Below are 18,568 nucleotides of genomic sequence, written 5' to 3'. Positions count from 1 at the left end.
CGTGCTGGGCTGCGCTGGCACGGCGCACCCTGCGGCTCTGCTGAAGCGGGAGCCTGAAGATCAGCGTTACGGTAGGGCTTCTCGCCATTAAACCCGTCCTGATCCTGCAAACTGCGATACGAACCAAAGAAGGAAGGGACACAGGGGGAAGGTGGTTTCATTTTTAAGTGCCTTAGCAGATTGCGCTCCTCGTTACTGAGGTCTGCGGAGCGTCCCGTCTTCATCCTGGGCTCCGCTTTAGCTGTTGTGGCTCGCCCCAAAATTCTGCGGGCAGCAAGACAGATCCCTTTCGCGGAGGTCACTTGGTAAAGATTGAAATTTGATATTGAGAAAATACTGGACAGTTGCTCATCGCATCTGCTGCTCTTTCTCTCTTTCCAGGATGTCTTCAGGCGCATTATTTCCAAGCCTGGTGCCAGGCTCCCGTGGCTCTTCGAGCAAATACCTGGTGGAATTTCGGGCAGGGAAAATGTCCCTGAAAGGCAGCACTGTGACCCCAGACAAGAGAAAAGGCCTTGTGTACATCCAGCAAACTGATGACTCTCTCATTCATTTCTGCTGGAAGGACAGGACTTCGGGCAATGTTGAAGATGTGAGTATGGTTTTGTATTTCAGTGCTGAGGCATTAAGTCATGGTCTGTCATGTTCTTGTTCTGCTGGTGGTGCTGAAAGAGCTTCTCCAAGGCCAGCTAGGATGAGAATGCCGCTGTGGCCTGACAGACCTGAACTTCCAAATCCTCTCTGTTCCTTAGAGCAGGTGGAAGGAGGTCTGGGGAGGAGGGTAGAGGTCTTTGAGAGGCTGAAAGGAATATTCATGTATTTCCTCAAACGTTTGTTTCTACTGCCGCATCTTCCAGGATTTGATTATTTTTCCTGATGACTGTGAATTCAAGAGGGTACCTCAGTGCACTACTGGCCGTGTGTATGTATTGAAGTTCAAGGCAGGATCAAAACGACTCTTCTTCTGGATGCAGGTTTGTGGGAAGCCAGTAATAAAAGTCTTGGAACAAAATATTTCCAGTTTGCCTCGTACCAAGGGCAACTTTCTTGCAGGAGCCGAAGACTGACAAGGATGAAGAACACTGCCGTAAAGTGAACGAGTATCTCAATAATCCACCAATGCCTGGTGCTTTGGGTGGAAATGCAAGTGGAGGCCACGAGCTCTCGGCATTAGGAGGTACAGTCCATTCTCTGCTCCTTCATGTGAGAGGCTTTTTTAAGTTTATTTTTAGAATGAGCACTTACAGTTCCCTAGGAAGACATTCCTGATGACTGTGGAGGGTGAGTTGGGGACAATGTTAATACCAGAAGCGTAAACGTTCTTTTAGCAAAATAAACTGTGCTGTTATAATAGGTGCAGGCTGAAAGTTAAGACTGCCAGAAGAAATCTCTCTTTGTTTCCAGCAGATTCTCTGGAGTCTTACCTCTTTGTGAAGCCAAGTTGCATTTATCTTTTATGAGCATCATGAATCAGTAAACACTTGAAACTGTTTTTTCCATACAGAATGTGATGCCAATTAATCTCCTGCTGTTTGAGCCGGAGTGCTGTGAAAAAAAAACTATGTGAATATGTTGTGTTTCAGAATGTTTTTGTTTTTAGGTGAGGGTGGCTTGCAAAGCCTTCTTGGAAACATGAGCCATAACCAGCTCATGCAGCTGATCGGACCAACGGGCTTAGGAGGACTTGGTAAAATGCTTTAATATCTTTATGCCAAAATGGTATTTTCTCCTGCCAGGTTAATCTTACCTGACAATATTTTCAAGCAGCGCTATTGATTTGAATAGCACTGCTTTCATGTGAGAAAGCAAGGCCCTGCCTCAAAGATGAGCTAAGGGGCAAAAAAAGGATGCAGGAAATGGAGGGTACAAGATTCTACACGGCGCTCATCTTAGGGCTTGATCTGCAAGGAACGTCGGTTCTGCTCCTTGCTCTACTGAATCTTCTGCTTTCCCACACTCCCCCTACCCCCCCGCTCCCTCCTTTTTTCCACCCCTCCTCTTCCGCCTAAATATTTACTGGAGCAGGGACTGAAGCCAGGGACTCATCCCCAGAGAACGTCCCAGTTACCAAGCTGTGGAGTTGCTCATGTTGTCTCTGATCCAGTGAATATTTGTGTGCAAAGCAGAAAGAGTTCAGGAGGAAGGCTGGAGCGTCCCCACCCCCCAGCACTCTCTGGTCAGGAGAGGGAGGCTCAGGTTGGGGCTTTCTCTCCTGGGCAGTGCTGGGGAGAGCTTGAATCGCCATGCTGTTTTTCTGAAGGGGATGAGAGGGGCGTTGGAGTCCCTGCTGTGGTCTGGTCCTAATGCTATCCATACTCCAAGCCCAATAGAGCCTTTCCAGAGAAGTCAGACCCTCAAATGGAAGTAGGCAAAGTAACGCTTAGCAGGTGGCAGTGACTAAGGTTCTGTGCTTAAGCTCCAAAGTCCATTTTTGTGGATCTAGCTTATGTCTTTTTAGCTTCAGATGCAAATCTCGTGTTGGTGGGATGTTCAGATGCAAGTCTAATGTTAGTGTTGGAAGATTCTGGCTTTTTAGGATGCGTTTGGGAAAAATCTTCCTTCTTGAAGCTTCACATGATTCCTGTCGTCTTCTTCGCCTCAATGCTTTTTCTCAGCAGCTCTTCTTTCTTTGCCTTTACATCTAGCCATAAGACAGCTTGACATGAAGCTCACTACAGTAACTCAAAGAAAACCATCTGCTTGCCTCGGCAAGCAGTGGTTCTGGTGAATCTGTGTGGATCTCTTTCCCTGGTAGCTTTTTGTTCTTTCGCATCTGGTTTGTGTCTCTCTCAGGACTCTGCCTTTATCGCAGAGCTCCTGCAACACAGGAGCTTTCTTGCTCCTGGGTAAGCTTTCCTAGCAAGGACAAACTGAGTAGAGTGGCGTTGTGGTACAGCCTGGTTAGCTTCTCCCCGCTGTTCCTGCTGCTGTGGAAGCTCTGTGACTGGTGACCATGAGTGTTAGGGGCATGGTTCCGTAGGAGTGGGTCCTATACAAAGGAGGAGCTGGTGGCTGGTGCTTGCTCCGACCTCCAACACTCTGCAGCTTCAGTTAATCGCGTGTTTGCTAATGGAGCGCTGTTGTTCTGTCCTCTGCTTGCATGTAGTTCCCAAAACTATGGATGATGAATGCAGGTGCTTGTGTAGGGACGCGTAACTAATTAGACATGGTACAAGAACCCACTGGGTGGGAAGCATGTGGTAAATGGAGCATTTGGCTGATGTGGCTCAAAGGAATCGTAGGGGGACGATCAGTCAGCGCCAGCTCCGGTGGACCTAGAAGCCAGGCCTTTCCCCAGCTCTTCTTGGCTGACGTTCTTGACACTGCGTTAAGTCCTTGGTAGTTGGGATTGTGTGGACAAAGGAGGCGGACTCTGATTTTTATTTTTTTTTTTTTCTGCAAAGGGCAGTTGGCTCAAAAGCTGAGTGTTGGTTTCCTGCTGTGTTTCTGATCGCTGCTCTACTGGGAGCACTTTGTGCGCGGGCTTGTCCTTTCTTTGCTCTGCCTATGAAGTGTTTAAGGACTCGGCTGATTCTGCTGCTGCATCTCTGCATTAGGTTTGAAGCTGCAAAACCTACATGTATGGGGGGATGGTGGTGGTGACACAAAGGCTGCCTCTGTAACCTTCTGCTGAGGGCCTTGGCTTTAAAGTTTAGAGAAAAGATGGATTTTGGGAACCAGTAGAGAAGAGGGCTGTGTTACAATGATCGTGTATATATGGCACAAATGGAAGTAATTTTATCCTTGTGTGCATCTAGAAATTGAGTCACTTCTAAAACATGAAGCTTTCTAAGGCAGTTTTCTAATAGGGATGCAAGATCAGAAAATGAGAACTGTTAAATTACAGAATGGGGTGGGGGGGTTGGTCTGGGCTCTTTCACCCCTCCTTTATTTTAGCAAATAAAACCTTTCAGGTACAAGAGTGACCTCTCTAGAGCAGAGAGGTGCAAAAAACCCAAAGAAACAACTTTCTAAACCGGTTCTTCTTTTATGTTTACGGAAGGTGGGCTGGGTGCACTGACGGGTCCTGGGCTGGCCAGTCTGCTTGGAAGTGGGGGTCCCCCGACCAGCAGTTCATCATCAAGGTAGGGTGCCTGTCTGGTTTGGGTTTGTAGAGCTTTTGTAACATCAAGTTGCCGCTTCTGTGGGAGGAGTCATGGCCTACCGGACAGGAAATACGATGGGAGTTCAGACTGCTTATTACCTCTCTAAAATGAGGGTAGGAGCTCTTTGTATTGTAAGGACTTGACAAGAAGCTTTTCAGAATAGAAGAGGCAAAGCTGTTTTTCGGAAGGGAATTAATTATACTAATTATCTTCTCCAGCTCTCGCAGCCAATCAGCTGCTGTGACGCCATCTTCCACAACTTCTTCTACACGTGTAACGCCTGCCCCATCCGTTCCTGCGGCTGCATCTGTGACCAGCCCGAGCCCCGTACCAAGTTCGGGTAATGGAACCAGCTCAGCCACGAGCCCAACCCAGCCCATTCAATTGAGTGACCTTCAGAACATTTTAGCTACTATGAATGTGCCATCTGGAGCAGGAGGACAGCAAGGTAACTGTGTTCTGACCAGGACCAGAAGTCCTTTGGAGCTGTTTTACTGTCCTATCCTGTTCCAAATTGGTTGAAAGGTCTCTTAAATTTTGGTTTTGTTCTTTTTTCATTTGAGTGCTGTTCTTGGCTGTTTCAAGAGTCTTACTCTTGCTCCAGAATGGAGAGAGAAAGTATGCTAGCAGTGTGCTGACTACGTTTCAGTACTCCTCTGACTAGATTATTTGGTTTACATAACAGAACTGTGGGGTTTTGTGCATAGTCTAACAGCCAACCATTTATTTTCTTCCTAGTTGACCTGGCAACTGTTCTGACTCCTGAGATAATGGCTCCCATCCTGGCCAACGCTGAAGTTCAAGATCGGTTGATGCCTTACCTTCCCTCAGGGGAATCTCTGCCGCAGACTGCGGAAGAGATTCAGAATACCCTGACGTCTCCTCAGTTCCAGCAGGTAGATGCCTGGCTGTCACAGGAGGTGTGGTTCTCCTTCCCTCCTCCCCTGTGCGTTGTGATGTGCCTTGCCCTGCTTTTCCAGGCTCCTGAACACTGTTCAGAGTAGGATGTTGCTCTGTAGGAGGGACATGATTTAATGGAGCACTAGTTCTTCCTTCCTGCAGTCACCCAAGGGCAGAGCATAGTGTTTTTCACTTTTTCTTTTGGAATTGGGCTTTACCTTTCTCCTTTACATTAAATGCTTCCTGGCAAACCACAGGGGCAAATTCATTAGTCCCTGTCAGAGTGGCTTGTCAGCAGTCTCCTTAAAGGTCATTCCAAGTGACTGAAGGGAAGAGATGCTCATGTTTACAGCACTGCAGCCCTTGTTCCTCTGGAAGCACTAATACTTAATTCCAGAACTGTCTGTGTGTGATTAAAGCTGCTGTATTACAGGCCAGTTTGACCTAGTTACACTCATCGATTGAAATTTGTCAAATTCACAAAATTTCAGTGGTTAAGAGGACTGGTTTTAATTTATGGCAACTCTTTTGTGCAGACAAGACTTGGAAACAAGGGATTTTTGTAACTGGCCATTTGATAGAGTACCTGCATCTGGATAAAAGTGTAATTTAAGTTGTCTGTGCACTAAACGGACTGGAGGGTATGGCGCTGTGGTTTGGTACGGTGCTCGGGCTTGCAGGGCTTACCCATTTGTACTTGTGGGCACCTGGCTGGTTAAGAGCAGACCGACTGCAGGCCCTGCACAGGGTCTGTGGTGTCACAGCGGCACCACACCATGGTGCAGCGGTTTATAAAGGAGAGTGGCTGCTCCCAGGCTGGCCGTACAGTCACCGTGCCGTGCCAGGCCCGCGCTCCTCAGGCGGGTGTTGCACAGTAGCCACCTGATGCTGGAGAAAAACGATGCAAACTTTTTCTTGATGCTGTTGACTCCACAGGCATTGAGCATGTTCAGTGCTGCCTTAGCTTCAGGACAGCTTGGCCCGCTAATGAGCCAGTTTGGCTTACCCGCAGAGGCAGTAGATGCAGCAAATAAAGGAGGTAAGTGTTAGTGCTCTTGGGAGCATCATGAAGTGGTTTGGTGGGGTGGAGTTTTTGTTTTGCACAGACTCTTGCACTGTAGGTTTGGTCTTTTTTTTTTTTTTTTTTAACAATAAAAAGGCAAGTGGCTCAGGTGTTCCCCTGCAGGCACATCATGATGTCAGACGTGCGTTTAGGGAAGTCAGTGTTCTGCCAAGAGATGTGCTGAGCAGCCTTGGTGCTGTTTTCTTGATAGAGATGCAAAAGATGCTGGCCGTGTCACGGTCACCTTGTTCAGGAATGGCCTTTTTTGTGGGCGTCTTTAATGATTCAGCTGAAAGAAGTGAACACAGAAGGGGCGTGTGGTGCTGGGTGTCAGTGGTCCCTGATGAGCTTTTAGAACCCGTTCTGTGACTGAAGTAATTCTGGTCTTAGGCTGCCTGTGCACAGGGGTGCAGTGCAGAAACCACTGGCTATGGCAGAGCAAGCCAAATGCGTGTTACTTATTGAATGAGTACTAAAATTTTCTTCCCTACTAATAGATTCTTACTAAAGCAACTGTTTATTTTCCAAGTAATGAAGCTTAACTTCAGGCAGACAATGAACCCCATTCCAGAAAGGGTGAAGTTAAATAACTCATGTGTTTAACTTTCTAGATGTAGAAGCATTTGCCAAAGCAATGCAGAACAGTGTCAAGTCAGACCAAAAGGAAGGAGATGCCAAGGACAAGAAAGACGAAGAGGAAGATATGAGTTTAGATTAAGTTATTTGCTCTTCCTTACAGATATTCCTAGATACTAACTTAAGCAACTGCAGTAGGATTACTAACTTCATATTATGCTTATATAAATCTACAAATAAAGGAATTTTCTTTATCTGCCATACTGTTCCTTCTCAGTCTGTTTAACGTGCACAGTAAAAGCAGAACTTGCTCTTTGTTTCCCGTGGAGTTGCTTACTGCTCAGTTTTGATGCTTTGGGCATCAGGCCTAGCCTAAGCCTTCTCATTTCCTTGTGCTAAAAGGGTTGAGCCCTGTGAGTGTACAAGTAAGGAGCACCTCCAGGCTGTGTTGCTGACAGCCATCCAGGTTTGGGCCCACCAGACTGTGAGCTGCAGGGCTGCTGGCCTGCCCCGTTGTCCCACACATCCTGCTGCAAGGTTCATTGTGCCCTGGGTGCTGGACTTCACCTTGGGACAGGAGCAGGGTCAGTCGTGAACACCAGAGCCTGACCACTGCAGCTGCTGTACTAGGAGAGAGCTGCTTACAGCAAATAAATACAACTCTTAGTGTCCTCTTCCAGTTCCACATCAGCCTCGTGCTTGCTCTTCACCAGTAAAGAGAGTAACATAAAGCTTTACTCGACTCCAAAGTATGTACCAGTGATTTACAAAGACCATCTTTAATACTACAACTTACAAACAGGTCATACTTACATTTGTTTAAGATGGACATGTTAAAAACCCATTTTACAACATTTACCCCTCATAAAAAAAAAACCAAAACAACCCACAATATAATGATATAAGTTATAAGTCCATTTCAGAAGCAAGAGTTTGTCCCCCAGTGGCTAGATATACACACACAAATATATATATATGACGTGTAAGTGCACAAGTGAACTAGGTGTCTCGGGAGAAAAAGGTTTGTTGTTTTTTTTTTTTCCAAGTGAAGACTGCACTGCAGCAGGCACGAGGGAGGCTGAGCAGGAGAAGACAACTGCTGGCAGGGTGGGCGAGGGCCGAGCGCTGCCTTGTGCCCGGCCAGGCTTGGAGGTAACCCCTTCTTGATTCTCCTCCAGGCAAGTTTCTTGCTTCATGCAACAGGACTTTTGTCAGTGTATCTCCCAGCGCTGACCACGACTGCAGGGTCAGAGGGGTATTTGTGTCTCGCTGCTTTCCCTCAGCAGTTCTCCCAGCCTATTTTGTTCCTTTACTTTTTATTGTTTTCTTATAAATTAATCTGATAAGCAGCAGCTAATTCTGTGAACAGAATCTTGTCCAAGTTCCCCCTTGCAGAGCTCTTTGTGTAGCGGTGGCAGGTGAACTGAGACTGCCCTTGGGGGGAGGTTAAATGCGTCCTTGCTTATAAAAACACAAAAGTGAGAGAATTAATCCAGTTTGTCCTAATTGCATTTATTATAAAACAGGAACTGCCTACAGCCTTTAGCAGAAGACAGTCTGTGACTGTTATTAATAGCCTCAAGTGTTCCGTGAACTAAATCTATGTGCGTTGTAAGTGTGGGGTGAGGGGAACAGGATTTCGGACGTGATGCACAGCTGCTGCGTGCTTCAGCTCCCGCGCTCTCGAGGACACCGGCTCTCGCCACCAGCCACGTGGCAGCAAGGGTCCTGTTGCAGATGCTTGACCACCAGGGAAGGACTCCGACCTCTCTCCACACCCTGCTCCAGCTTTTTGGTTATATTTGTGAAAGATGTCCCCAAAGTGCCCCCCTTCTCCCCACCTTCCTCCCCTGCCCTCCTTCCCCATGGATTCGTGGCCCCTCTCTGGTTTTGGCCCCAGACTTGCACCCGCAAGTCCCTGGAGATGGAGTACGTTTGACTGCGGTTAATGCTATCGAGTAGGTGATGTCTGGGGCCCGGGGAGCAGTGCAGCTTCCCGCCGGCCAGGCTGTACACGGAGGTGCACGCACTTACAGCACCGGACAACCCTTGAGGCCAACAGAGCCCCTGACGGTCCCGGCTCGCGGCAGGTCCACGTGGCTCCGGTTAATCACCAGGTTCCTTATACAGCCCACGTAATGAGGGAGGGGGGGTAACAGTGGCACTGTGCCAGCCTTGTCTGGCTCTGCAGGAGGAACAAGTAAAAGCAAGCATTAGTCTGGCTCAGAAGAGGGCAGGGGATGAAGAGCCTCTGTCTTGCACCTGCAATGGTATCTCCCGTGGGGTATTTCGTTCTGGAGCACGTCTTTCCCGACTCACCTAGCAGCCCTCCCACGGAGAAGGTCGCCCTTGTGCTGGGTGCAGGAGGCTGGCTGGGTCCCGCTGTGTAGTTGCCTTCTGTGTCCACATCCACCTGGATTATGTTCTTCCATTTGGTAACTTTGAAAGAAAACAAAGAGTCAGTGCAAGTCCACCTCTGCCCTCCGGCACAGGCCAGTGCTGGAGCAGAGCAAAACTACTGGGAGGGTCAGAAGACCCAGCCTGGGCCCTGGGAAGCACCCGGAGTTTGGAGAGCCTCCCCCAAAATCTGTCCTCTGGCCCCAGCAGCCCCCCATAAAGCACCGTGCCTTGGTCTAGTGACGAGGGCTGCCCTCTCCCAGCGGGGTGGGACAGTGCACGCCAGGCGCAAGGGGATCAGCTCAGACACTCCGGGCACGGCGAGTGAGAGGTCCTGAAGCCAAAAATGCACCAGGAGCACACGACGGCTCTCACCCAGTGCTGGGTCGAGCAAGATGAGGGCTTAAAACAGCGCTGTGCTGAGATGGGGGCTGTCGCTGTGATCCCCGCCCCCCGGAAAGGGCTCAATGCAAAACCTGAGCACTTGCTCAACGGCGAATAAATACATTCCCAGCTGAGCCTTCCCCGTACAGCTGGGAATCCTGCAAATCCCTGGTCCCAGCTGTGGGCTTTGAGCCCACAAGCTGCACAAGCCAGGCTTTTGCTTTCAGTGGGATGGCTCCCTTGGAGCCGAGGCCAGGACTGGCCCAGCAGGACCGTGGGACATCCCTGGCCTTGCCGGCTGCTCCATGACCTGGGGAAACACCCTGTCTCCCCTGCCCACCAGATCTGACAGCACTGATGGGATCAGGCAACGACTCTTAATTAGGAAATGACTTGATAGCAGCTACAACCTCCCAAATTAAGTGCATACAGGTGGGAGCTGGGGTTTAAATACCCACAGAAGGGCACCAGGCTCCCCCCAGGAGCTGTGGGCTGAGCAGGAGCGGAGCAGCATCCCAGAGCCAAGTGCTGGCTGTCACCTCACCTGCGATGGTGTGCCACTGCCCGTCGCAGAGAGATGGGTACGTCACCGACGCAGAGAACTCGTCAGCCCCAGCGTTGGCTCTGACGGTGACCTGGTGGGCGAGACAAACCCATTAGAGCTGAGCAGGATGGGCAGGAGATGGACGCTGCCTCTGAAAACCTGTGGGGAAGCCATCCTCCCCCTACCTTCATCTCCTCCATGTACAGCAGGAGATGGTGGCTTCTCCTCATGCCTAGGTGGAAGATGAGGCCAGAGGCACTGCGGGGACGGACTTCCAGTGTCACCTCCAAGTCCTGCTCGGTTGCCACTGCATCAGCTGCAAGAGAAATGCTACTGGTGAAGAGGGGGACAAGGGACCTCCCGTGAGATGTGTCCCTCCCAGTCCAGGGGCCGTGGGAGCCAGCCCAGGCTGCTGTGGGGTACCTAGGATGACGGACCCGCCCTCCGCAGCAAAGAAGACCCCGCTCTCCAGCGCGCCCTCGTAGCACTGCGTCACCCCGAAGGTGCGCGAGGGGGGACCCAGGGGCCTCCCGTCCAGCTGGAGGTTCCTCAGGCAGCCGTCGAAGCTGGAGGCCGATGCAACCTGCGAAGAGCGGCCACCAGAGTGAGTGCAGAGGGGCCAAAAAACAGCAGGCATGGGGCAATGCCATGGGTCTGGGAACTGGCCGAGATAGGGCGATGCCATGGGACCACCAAGCCCTTACCGGTATGTGAGCCTTGGCTTTTCCTGCCGGGATCCCACCCACATACAAGGGGGTCCGGGCCACAAAGAGCGCTGCAGTGGCCACTGCAGCATCCTGGGCTCGCAGCCCATCGATGACCAGCTGGGCTCGGCTCTGGTCTCTGCTGAAGAAGACCTGCAAGGACCAAAGGTCAGTGCCAGGGCTGGGGGCTTCCTGGGTTGGGAGGAGCCCCAGGGCTGCATCCAGGGAAGGGAGACCTCAGCGCAGAGGTGCAGCCAGCCCTGGCTGTGGTTTTGCTGTCCCCCTTGCTCCCATGGGATCACAGGTGTCCCACGTGCAATTAGGAAGCGATGCCCAGAGCAGGGCTGCACCAAGCTAACCCCCTTGACAGGCACCTGGCGATGGGGGGCTCATGTGAGCAAGGTGGCTCAAGGAGGCCCTGCGGAGCCCCGACCCTCTGCTCACCGTGTGCCACCGCCGGTCCCGGTACTTGTCTTTGCTGCGGATGCGCAGCCGGCGCCCACCAATGTCCACCAGGAAGACAAAGTGCCCATTGGAGACGAAGAGAGCCATGAAGGTGCCCCGCTTGCCCGCCACATAGAAGAGCAGCCCGCTGGAGGAGTTCAGCTTCACCTCCAGGGAGAAATGGGACCTGCAGGGACACGGGGGTGATGGGAGCGCCTTGCTCGCCCACAACTGCAAGGGACGCCTGCTCTCCAAGGGATGGTCCCCGGGGCTGAGCTTGTGTGGGGTGGGTATGGGGTGAGCCTCACCTCCAGCCAAAGGAGGCTGGGATCTCCTCGAACTCCCAGCGACTGCTTGGGGAACCCCCGAAGCGGAAGGTGCCCCTGGCTGCGTGGGGCTGCGGGTGCAGCCGGCAGAGCCCGTCCCCATCGTGGCGGCGGTCCTTGGAGGCAGGCTTGCCTGGCACCTACACAAGACGCACCAAGGAATGGAGTGAGAGGAGCATCCCCGCAGGTGTCATGGGGCAGAGGTGCTCAGCAAGGGGGCAACGCTGGTATCTGAGGAGGATGTGGGGAGTTTTGGCAGCAGCTGGTACCTTGGGTTTCCGCCTGTCCTTCTTCAGAGTGACTCTGAGCTGCTGTGGCTGCTCGCCCAAAGGACAGCTCATGGTGACGTTGACGCTCTCCACGTTCTGCTGCAGGTCCACCACCATCTGTGGCTCTGACGTCCTACACACAAGGAGAAGGGGTCCCCATCACCGGGCCAGCCAGGAGGCAGGAAGGGGCTGAGCCCTGCTCTCTGAGAAGGGGCACGGCAATGCTCACCGCTTGACGAAGACATTCCCGATGCAGCCCATGAGGCTGCTGGGGGCACCCGGCTCTGGTGAGCCCCCAAGCTGGAAGAGTGGCCGCCCATCCTGCCGCCGCTGCCGCCGTCTGGACCCAGTGCCTGCTGCGGTGTCTTGCAGCTCATCGTCCACGTACAGCCGGACCCTGTGGGCGATGAGCAGTGTGGGCTGAGCGGGTCCCTGGGGCCATCAGCACGCCATCCCCCAGGCACCGCCAGGACACGTACCCACGGGGATCGCTGTAGAAGGCTGCGTAGTGGGTCCTGTCATCCGCGTAGGTGTTTTCAGTGGTGACTTCAGTTTCCAGCAGGTTCAAGGTCAGCTGGCCCCTCTGGAGGGACACCTGGCACGTCCCCTCCTGCAGAAAGCATGGCCCTCTTGCTGCTCAGCAGCTGAACCCCAAGGAAGGGCCTATTTCCCCACCACCCTCCAGGAGCTCAGGGTTCAGATTTCACTGTGGATTCACACCCTGGCCCCACCAGAGTCCCCCAGTTTCCCAAGGGGGAGCAGCAGCATCCCCAGAGCAGGAGCAGATGTTCCTGCAGGTGCCCACCTGGGTGGCGTGGTGGTAGAGCAGCCCCTCCTGCTGGCTCGTCCGGAAGCTGAAGCCGCTGTAGAAATCCCGCAGCCCTGGCACGTCCTTCAGAGCCAGGGTCAGGTAGCCATGGCCGTGGACACTGACTGACCGAGCCACCTGCAAGAGACACCATGGAGGCGAGGTGAGAGCCCAGCCCTAGCATTGCAGGGGTGCTGGGAGGGTGACTGAAGCGCTCAGGTCCCCACTGGGTCTGGCTGTGCTATGGCCAGCAATGTGGAGCACCTTGCCACAACCCTGTGGACCTGGAGGTTTTATGCTTGTTTCTGTGTGAATGAGGGGAGAAAGAGCCTGTCCCAGGGGTCCTGTTCTCCCTTTCCCTGACAGACCCTACCCCTGCCAGGGCTTTGTGCTTACCAGGAGGTCTGAGGTGCACCCGTAGCTCACGCCAACGGTGCTCATGCGCTTCAGGTCAACGTATTTGCCAAGAGCCTTCAAGCCCTTCATGCAGCCCCGGATGGGCCCACCCATGGGGAAGAGCGCTTTCAAGCTGCAGGAGAATCAAGTGGTGTTACGAGGACAGCCCCAGGCAGGATCCAGCCCTAGGCAGGATCTGGCCCTGTAGCCCTTCAAACAGAGTGCCTGGGAAGGACCCATGATGGCCACAGGTATCTCCAGTGCCTCAGACACAAGGCTGCTCCAAATCACCCAGCATGGCAAAGGACTCAGTGACACCCACCAGCACCTCATCCCTCACCAGAGATGGAGATGTCCCATCCTCAAAAACTCACAGTGATGGGCAAGAAGAGGAAACCTCCCTCCAGAGCTTCAGCAGAGCCCCAACAGCCCTGGACATAGCTGAGAAAGGGCCAGGGGCACCTCACAGGAGGGGAAGACCCAGACTGTCCCACCCCACCACAGGCTGGACCCACCTGGGGGGCAGCACAGCTGGAGGCACACCACCCAGGTAGTAGGAGACCGCGTTCTCCAGGGAGTTCTCCTGCTCCACCATGAAGATGGTGAGGCGCTCCAGCCGCACCAGGATGCGCTTCTTGTTATTCATTTTGAGGAGGAAAATCTGGATCTGGAGACAGAGGAGAAAAACGATCTGCCAGCCTGGAGGAATTAGGTCCATCACAGAGGGCAGCACGAGGCCTCCAGTTCACGGCTCTAGTCAAAGAACTTCTTGCAGCTCTCCCCCACCAAAAGCAAGGGTCCCAGTGCCCCCCCACCCCTCCCGGGAATGAGGAGCCCTCCAAGCAAGCCGGGCGGGCGGCTGTTCCCCCTTACCGCTTTGTTTGTGGTGCTGCTGATGGTGAGGGAGGAGGAGTTGCTGCTGGGTTTTGCCATCTCCAGACCGGTGCTGAAGTCGTAATAAAGCACCAGCTTCCCATCCCGGATAGCCAGACAGAGGAACTGACCCTGGGAGAGGCAGGATGGACGCTCAGCCCCACATCCTGGTGTCCAGCACGCAGCCGTGGCACTGAGCCCGACCTGCCCTCTAGCACCGGTGAGAGCAGGTTCTGCTGCCGGTGCCTGGATGCATCACTGCGACAATTATTGGGGATTTATCTGCAAAGAGCAGCCCGGTGCTGGGGCACAGGGATGGCACTGCAGGCTGGAAATGCTCCTTGCAGCACTGCCTGCCCCAGTGAACCCTGGCCCCGCTCAGAGGGTCTGTGCCCGGGTGCTCCTGGAGTTCAGGGGGGTCCCTCCAGCACCAGACAACTGATTGCCTCCGCTGTGAGGTCTGGGTCCAGCCCTCTTCTGGCTTCTAACAATAGCATAGAAATGCTGCTCCAGGTAGCACTGCCATCGCCAAAGCCCTCTTCTCCCCAGGACCCTGAACTGGGAATGCCTGCAAGTGGGGCTGGGATTGACCTAACCCACTGGATAAGGGGTGAAGGCTCCCCAGGGGAGCAAGCACCTGCCTGATTCTCCAGGAAGAAGAGGATGCCGTTGTAGGAGACCACCCGAATCTCCTGCTCGAAGCGCTTGGTTGTGCCAAACTGGCTCTCAAACTTGATCTCTGCGTAACCAGTGCCATCAAAGTAGGAGCCATCAGTCAACCAGGGGTCTCCTGTGGACTTGGACCTGAGCCACACAAGAAGAAGCCCAAGGCATCACTCCAAAGCCAACTGCCATACTCTGGGGCAGCCCAGGGCCAGGGTAAAGCGCCACGGGCCAGGGCTGTCCCCAGCCTGGGCACAGTGTCCTACCTTGCGCAGGGCTTCTCAGTGGTGGTATCCACCTGGAAGGTGTGTTGGAAGTTGTACAGGCTCACCACCTCCTCATTCAGCGTGTCCAACTCCAGGCACCCAAGGTAGTTGGGATAGCGCAAAGTGGGAGGAGGCTGGCAATGAAACCGGACAGTTAGAGCAAGTTTGATCCTGGTTTTCCCATGAAATCAAGGGGTTTCTCCCCTAAGAAGCTCCAAAGGTATCGCTGATACCTCCTAGAAAGCCGAGCCTCCCTCCCTGCCACCTGTCTCACCGTGAAGCTGGAAGGGTAGCCACCCACGTAGAAGACCACATTGCGCGGGTCGAGGTTGAGCAGCCCCTGCTCCCCCTTGGCCACACCGTCTCCCTTGGTCTCGTGCACCGTCTGCCTCTCCACGATCACTGACATTTGCCCATACTGCAGGATCCTGCAGCAGGGAGAGATGATCAAGACAAGGCAAGACCCCCGAAGAGGAGCAAACCCTGCCCTCCCTGAGCAAAGGGCCTCCCCACCGAAAAGGGGTGCATGTCCCACTGGGGACCCCCACAGCAGCAGTGTGCTGAAAGGAGTCAGCACTGCCACAAAGCTGAGTGGACCCTCCATGATGAGTTTCATCTTTCCTTTCCTGCAGGAACCCCGAGACCCTCCATGACCAGGCTGGGACACCATCTCCCTGCTAGTCTGTTGAGGTTTTTTTTTTTTTTAGGTATCTCAGTGCTGATCACCTAGGGATGACTGGATGATGGACTCCACAGCACCTCTGCAAGCTCAGGGCCTGTCTGAACTTGGGCATAGGACCACCCGCATCCACTGCAGGCAGAGTCTCCCACTGAATAACCTCAGGATGTGTCTCCCACCAGTCTCCCACCTGTTGATGCTGATGGTGGCAAACTGCTCTCCAATATCCTCGTCAACAGTTAGGGAGGCTGGCTCCTCATCGCCCAGTTTGTAGACCCACTGCACTCTGCGGTCCTTGAGCACGATGCCCAGGTAGTCTCCAGAAGCCTGAATGCAGGGGCAGGGCCACACGTTGACATTTGGGACAGGGAGGAGTGCCAAGTGATGCTCCCCCTTGTGCTCCCAGGGCTGGACTGGCCAAGCACCCCCAATTGCGCTGCTGTCCCCATCCTCCTCCAGCCATGCTGATGGCTGCACCCAGGGCCTGTTTGTGTTCCCCACAGACCCTCAAGGAGCAGGCAAAGGGAGAGGGGCTGACGTCCAGGTGTGATCCCCCATTGATGCTCCCAACGTGGGCTCCCGCTGCCCTCCTCCTGCCCACACAGCCCCATCTCACCTCCCGGCTGCCCAGGTACAGCACGAACCGCCCCTCCTCTGCCCCGTCCTGCCGTCGCTGCCGGCTCCTGGGCTCGGGGTTTTGGATGTAGAATTTGAGGGATGTGTAGGCTGCCAAATCCTGCAGGTTGCTGGGCAGCCGGACCTGCACACCTGAGCTGCCGTTGAACTTCATGGGGACCTTCACCTGGAGAGAGCGAAATCCAAACCCATGGCACTGAAGCTGCTGCTGCTGCCTCTCTTGCCACTGCCAGCTCTACCAAGTCAAAGCATTTTCTGGAGTCTTCCCATGAGAAAGGGACACTGCCTGGTGGCCCCAGAGCTCTTCTAGATCCCCTCCCACTTGCATACTACCCTCAGGTAAGCCTTCATTCACCCCAAGCCCCCGGCACCCCGTGCACAGCCCTCACCCTCCCATGATCCTACCTTGCTGGCGGCGTTCCTCGCCTGCGTGATGAGCTGCCGGATCCGCACAATGTTCTCCGACACGGTGGCGTTCTTGTTCCTCCTGTTCTCCAGGCTGCTCAGCTTCCCCAGCAGCAGTGGGATGGTGCTTTCCAGGCTGGACACTGGGGTTGGAGAAGTTTTGAAGGTTAGTGGGGAAGAGAGAGGCAAAGCTCAGGCAGTTTCGAGACATGCAAGTCAAAGCAGCAGCGGCTGGGAGCGGAGTCACAGAATGATCCCCTGTAATCCAGCAGCCTCGATGGGGGGGTTGTGAAAATGCTTTAGGGCATGCAATCTCCTGCAGTAAAGGTATAGGTGATATAGACACTGCAGGGAGAGAAAAAAATAAAGGGACCGGAGTTAAAGCACCCAGTATGGGCTGCTGCCTCCCTCTGCTCTTGACCTGGAACTGCAAAGCACAGCTTCCAAAAGCACAGAGCTCTCTGGGAACATCTGTCCATGCACTGGCTCATACTAGACTTGGCCCTGGCAGCCCAGCAGGCTCAGCCCTCACCAGATTTCCTGGCATCCTGGACTGCCTGGTTCAGGTCTTCATTTCGAAGGTCTCCATACTGGTCTTTCCACTCATCCAGATTCTTCTTCATGGTGCTCAGGCTATCTTCCACTCTTGCAGCAGTTTCGTTGGCCTCGGCAGCTGCTGCTTTGGCATTCTGGATGGTCTCTTTTGTGTCCTCTGGAAAGAAAGGGGAAAAATCTCTGGGATGGCCAGGAGTGGGAAGGGAGCAGGACAACTAGCCTAGCTACCCCAGGACAAACCTTGGTCCCTGCCCAGCACGTCCTGCACAGACTGGAGCTGGCTCAGGAGCTGCTCCTTCTTCACGCGGAGGCCAGCCAGCTTGTCCTTTGCTGTCTGCAGAGTGCCTTTAATAGCTGCAATTAAAGAAATGCGTATGCTGTGCGCTGGATCTCAGTCCAGCCCAAAGGTTGTCACACCCTGCAAGGAGCCGCTCTCACCCTCGTTGAGTTTTCTCTGCTCCCTCCTCACAGCCTCCTCCAGGTTGCTGCTGTTCCTCTTCAACTCTTTGGAGATGGCCCCGAGATTTTCTGCTATGACGCTCTGTAAAACAAACACGCGCTGCCTGGGAGTCTGAAGAGGAATTCCAGTCTCCAGCCTTGACTTGCAGACAAAAACGCTCCTTCAGACAACTGCAGTGGGGTGATGGGGAGACCCAAACCCCCAGAGTCTGGCCCCAGCCGCGGCAGAGGCTCTGCTCTCCGGCACAGAACAAAGTGCTCAGGTCTCAGAGGGAAGGGGCAGCAGAGCCCTGCGCACGGGTGTGAAAAGCTGGAGGACTGGCGAGGGAGTTTGTCTTTTGCTCATCTTCGCAGGGCTCCCCACAGTACGTACCATCAAAGCCTCGCCAGCTGCCTCATCAGCATCGTGGGCTGCTCGCTCGGCTTTTTTCACAGCTTCAATGATGCTGGCGTAGGCGTTAGAGGCATCGATCGCCCGCTGGATGAAGCCATCCTGGTTTGTGCCCTGGATAATGCTGTGTTGGAAGATGAAGCCATCAAGTCCACGCAGACTGCTCATGCCCCCACAAACCCCTTTGGGTTCCTCATCACAACATGTTCTCCAGGATAAAGCTTTGGAGATGGTGCCCTGCTGCTCCCCTGCCATGGTGTGGGGCTGCAGTTTTCCATCCCCAACTCTGGTAGGAGATGGCCTGACTACTGAGCGTCGAGACCGGTGCCTCACCTGGACAGGTTCCTTGCGAGCTCATCCAGGAGCCGGGCATGCTCCTCTGCCTGCTCCACGATAGGGATCTTGCTGCTGGCCGGGGAGAACTTCTTGACCCGCTCAGTCAAGGGCAGCTTTGCCCCATCCAGCAGGGCTGCCAGCTTCTCGTATACCTGCAAGGACACACATCACTCCCGAGGGCTGCCCCCCCCTCGCACTCTGCCCACGCCGAAGCACTTCCAGCACTCACCTCCTTTGCACTCTCCATCTTCTGTAGGAAGTCAGAGATGCGGGCCAGGGAGTCCTGGGCCATCCTCAGGGTCTCCTGCACCAGCACATGCTGCTTTTGGAGTTCACGGCTCTTTTGCTAGATACACAGATGCAGGGTTAGGCACTGGCAGGGCTGGGG

The 18,568-nt window shown here is 53.9% G+C and overlaps 2 protein-coding genes across 3 annotated transcripts in view; one reads left to right on the top strand and one right to left on the bottom strand.

The window, feature by feature from the left end:
• The first annotated feature begins 62 nt into the window (after positions 1 to 62).
• ADRM1 (adhesion regulating molecule 1) lies at positions 63 to 6,904 on the top strand. Of its 2 annotated transcripts, XM_035899285.1 has the most exons (9): positions 64 to 592; positions 858 to 974; positions 1,054 to 1,177; positions 1,601 to 1,687; positions 4,004 to 4,085; positions 4,325 to 4,554; positions 4,845 to 5,002; positions 5,943 to 6,045; positions 6,681 to 6,904. In XM_035899285.1, exons 1-9 carry the CDS (start codon positions 383 to 385, stop codon positions 6,785 to 6,787), a joined length of 1,218 nt encoding a protein of 405 aa, XP_035755178.1. In that variant the 5' UTR covers positions 64 to 382; the 3' UTR covers positions 6,788 to 6,904. The 2 variants fall into 2 exon arrangements, with proteins under 2 accessions (XP_035755179.1, XP_035755178.1); XM_035899286.1 differs by lacking the exon at positions 1,601 to 1,687 and having other exon boundaries at positions 63 to 592.
• Positions 6,905 to 8,518: 1,614 nt separating this feature from the next.
• The window catches only part of LAMA5 (laminin subunit alpha 5), a 99,655-nt gene continuing 89,605 nt past the window's right edge, over positions 8,519 to 18,568 (bottom strand). The window contains exons 54-80 of the mRNA XM_035899275.1: positions 18,410 to 18,526; positions 18,178 to 18,332; positions 17,827 to 17,968; positions 17,433 to 17,535; positions 17,235 to 17,348; positions 16,972 to 17,151; positions 16,440 to 16,582; positions 16,015 to 16,200; positions 15,589 to 15,725; positions 14,994 to 15,147; positions 14,720 to 14,853; positions 14,432 to 14,594; positions 13,791 to 13,922; positions 13,433 to 13,584; positions 12,918 to 13,050; positions 12,519 to 12,659; positions 12,193 to 12,323; positions 11,943 to 12,110; positions 11,714 to 11,846; positions 11,427 to 11,584; positions 11,119 to 11,305; positions 10,675 to 10,827; positions 10,394 to 10,553; positions 10,156 to 10,286; positions 9,971 to 10,061; positions 8,965 to 9,084; positions 8,519 to 8,830 (exon numbers count right to left, since the gene is read on the bottom strand). Of these exons, the coding sequence (XP_035755168.1) occupies positions 8,676 to 8,830; positions 8,965 to 9,084; positions 9,971 to 10,061; positions 10,156 to 10,286; positions 10,394 to 10,553; positions 10,675 to 10,827; positions 11,119 to 11,305; positions 11,427 to 11,584; positions 11,714 to 11,846; positions 11,943 to 12,110; positions 12,193 to 12,323; positions 12,519 to 12,659; positions 12,918 to 13,050; positions 13,433 to 13,584; positions 13,791 to 13,922; positions 14,432 to 14,594; positions 14,720 to 14,853; positions 14,994 to 15,147; positions 15,589 to 15,725; positions 16,015 to 16,200; positions 16,440 to 16,582; positions 16,972 to 17,151; positions 17,235 to 17,348; positions 17,433 to 17,535; positions 17,827 to 17,968; positions 18,178 to 18,332; positions 18,410 to 18,526 (3,873 nt within the window). The 3' untranslated portion in view covers positions 8,519 to 8,675. The remainder of the gene's footprint in view (positions 8,831 to 8,964; positions 9,085 to 9,970; positions 10,062 to 10,155; positions 10,287 to 10,393; positions 10,554 to 10,674; positions 10,828 to 11,118; positions 11,306 to 11,426; positions 11,585 to 11,713; positions 11,847 to 11,942; positions 12,111 to 12,192; positions 12,324 to 12,518; positions 12,660 to 12,917; positions 13,051 to 13,432; positions 13,585 to 13,790; positions 13,923 to 14,431; positions 14,595 to 14,719; positions 14,854 to 14,993; positions 15,148 to 15,588; positions 15,726 to 16,014; positions 16,201 to 16,439; positions 16,583 to 16,971; positions 17,152 to 17,234; positions 17,349 to 17,432; positions 17,536 to 17,826; positions 17,969 to 18,177; positions 18,333 to 18,409; positions 18,527 to 18,568) is intronic.

Source organism: Egretta garzetta, unplaced genomic scaffold (genome assembly GCF_000687185.1).
Source record: "Egretta garzetta isolate BGI_Z169 unplaced genomic scaffold, ASM68718v1 scaffold158, whole genome shotgun sequence".
In the NCBI taxonomy this organism is placed as follows: Eukaryota; Metazoa; Chordata; class Aves; order Pelecaniformes; family Ardeidae; genus Egretta; species Egretta garzetta.
Note: the sequence above shows the minus strand (reverse complement) of the source record. Positions and strands in the feature narration are given on the sequence as shown.

Coding starts and splice junctions, on each gene's coding strand:
- ADRM1 (XM_035899285.1), top strand. CDS start 383: ATGTCTTCAGGCGCATTATTTCCAAGCCTGGTGCCAGGCTCCCGTGGC. Junction 593..857: donor CTTCGGGCAATGTTGAAGAT/GTGAGTATGGTT, acceptor CGCATCTTCCAG/GATTTGATTATTTTTCCTGA. Junction 975..1,053: donor GACTCTTCTTCTGGATGCAG/GTTTGTGGGAAG, acceptor ACTTTCTTGCAG/GAGCCGAAGACTGACAAGGA.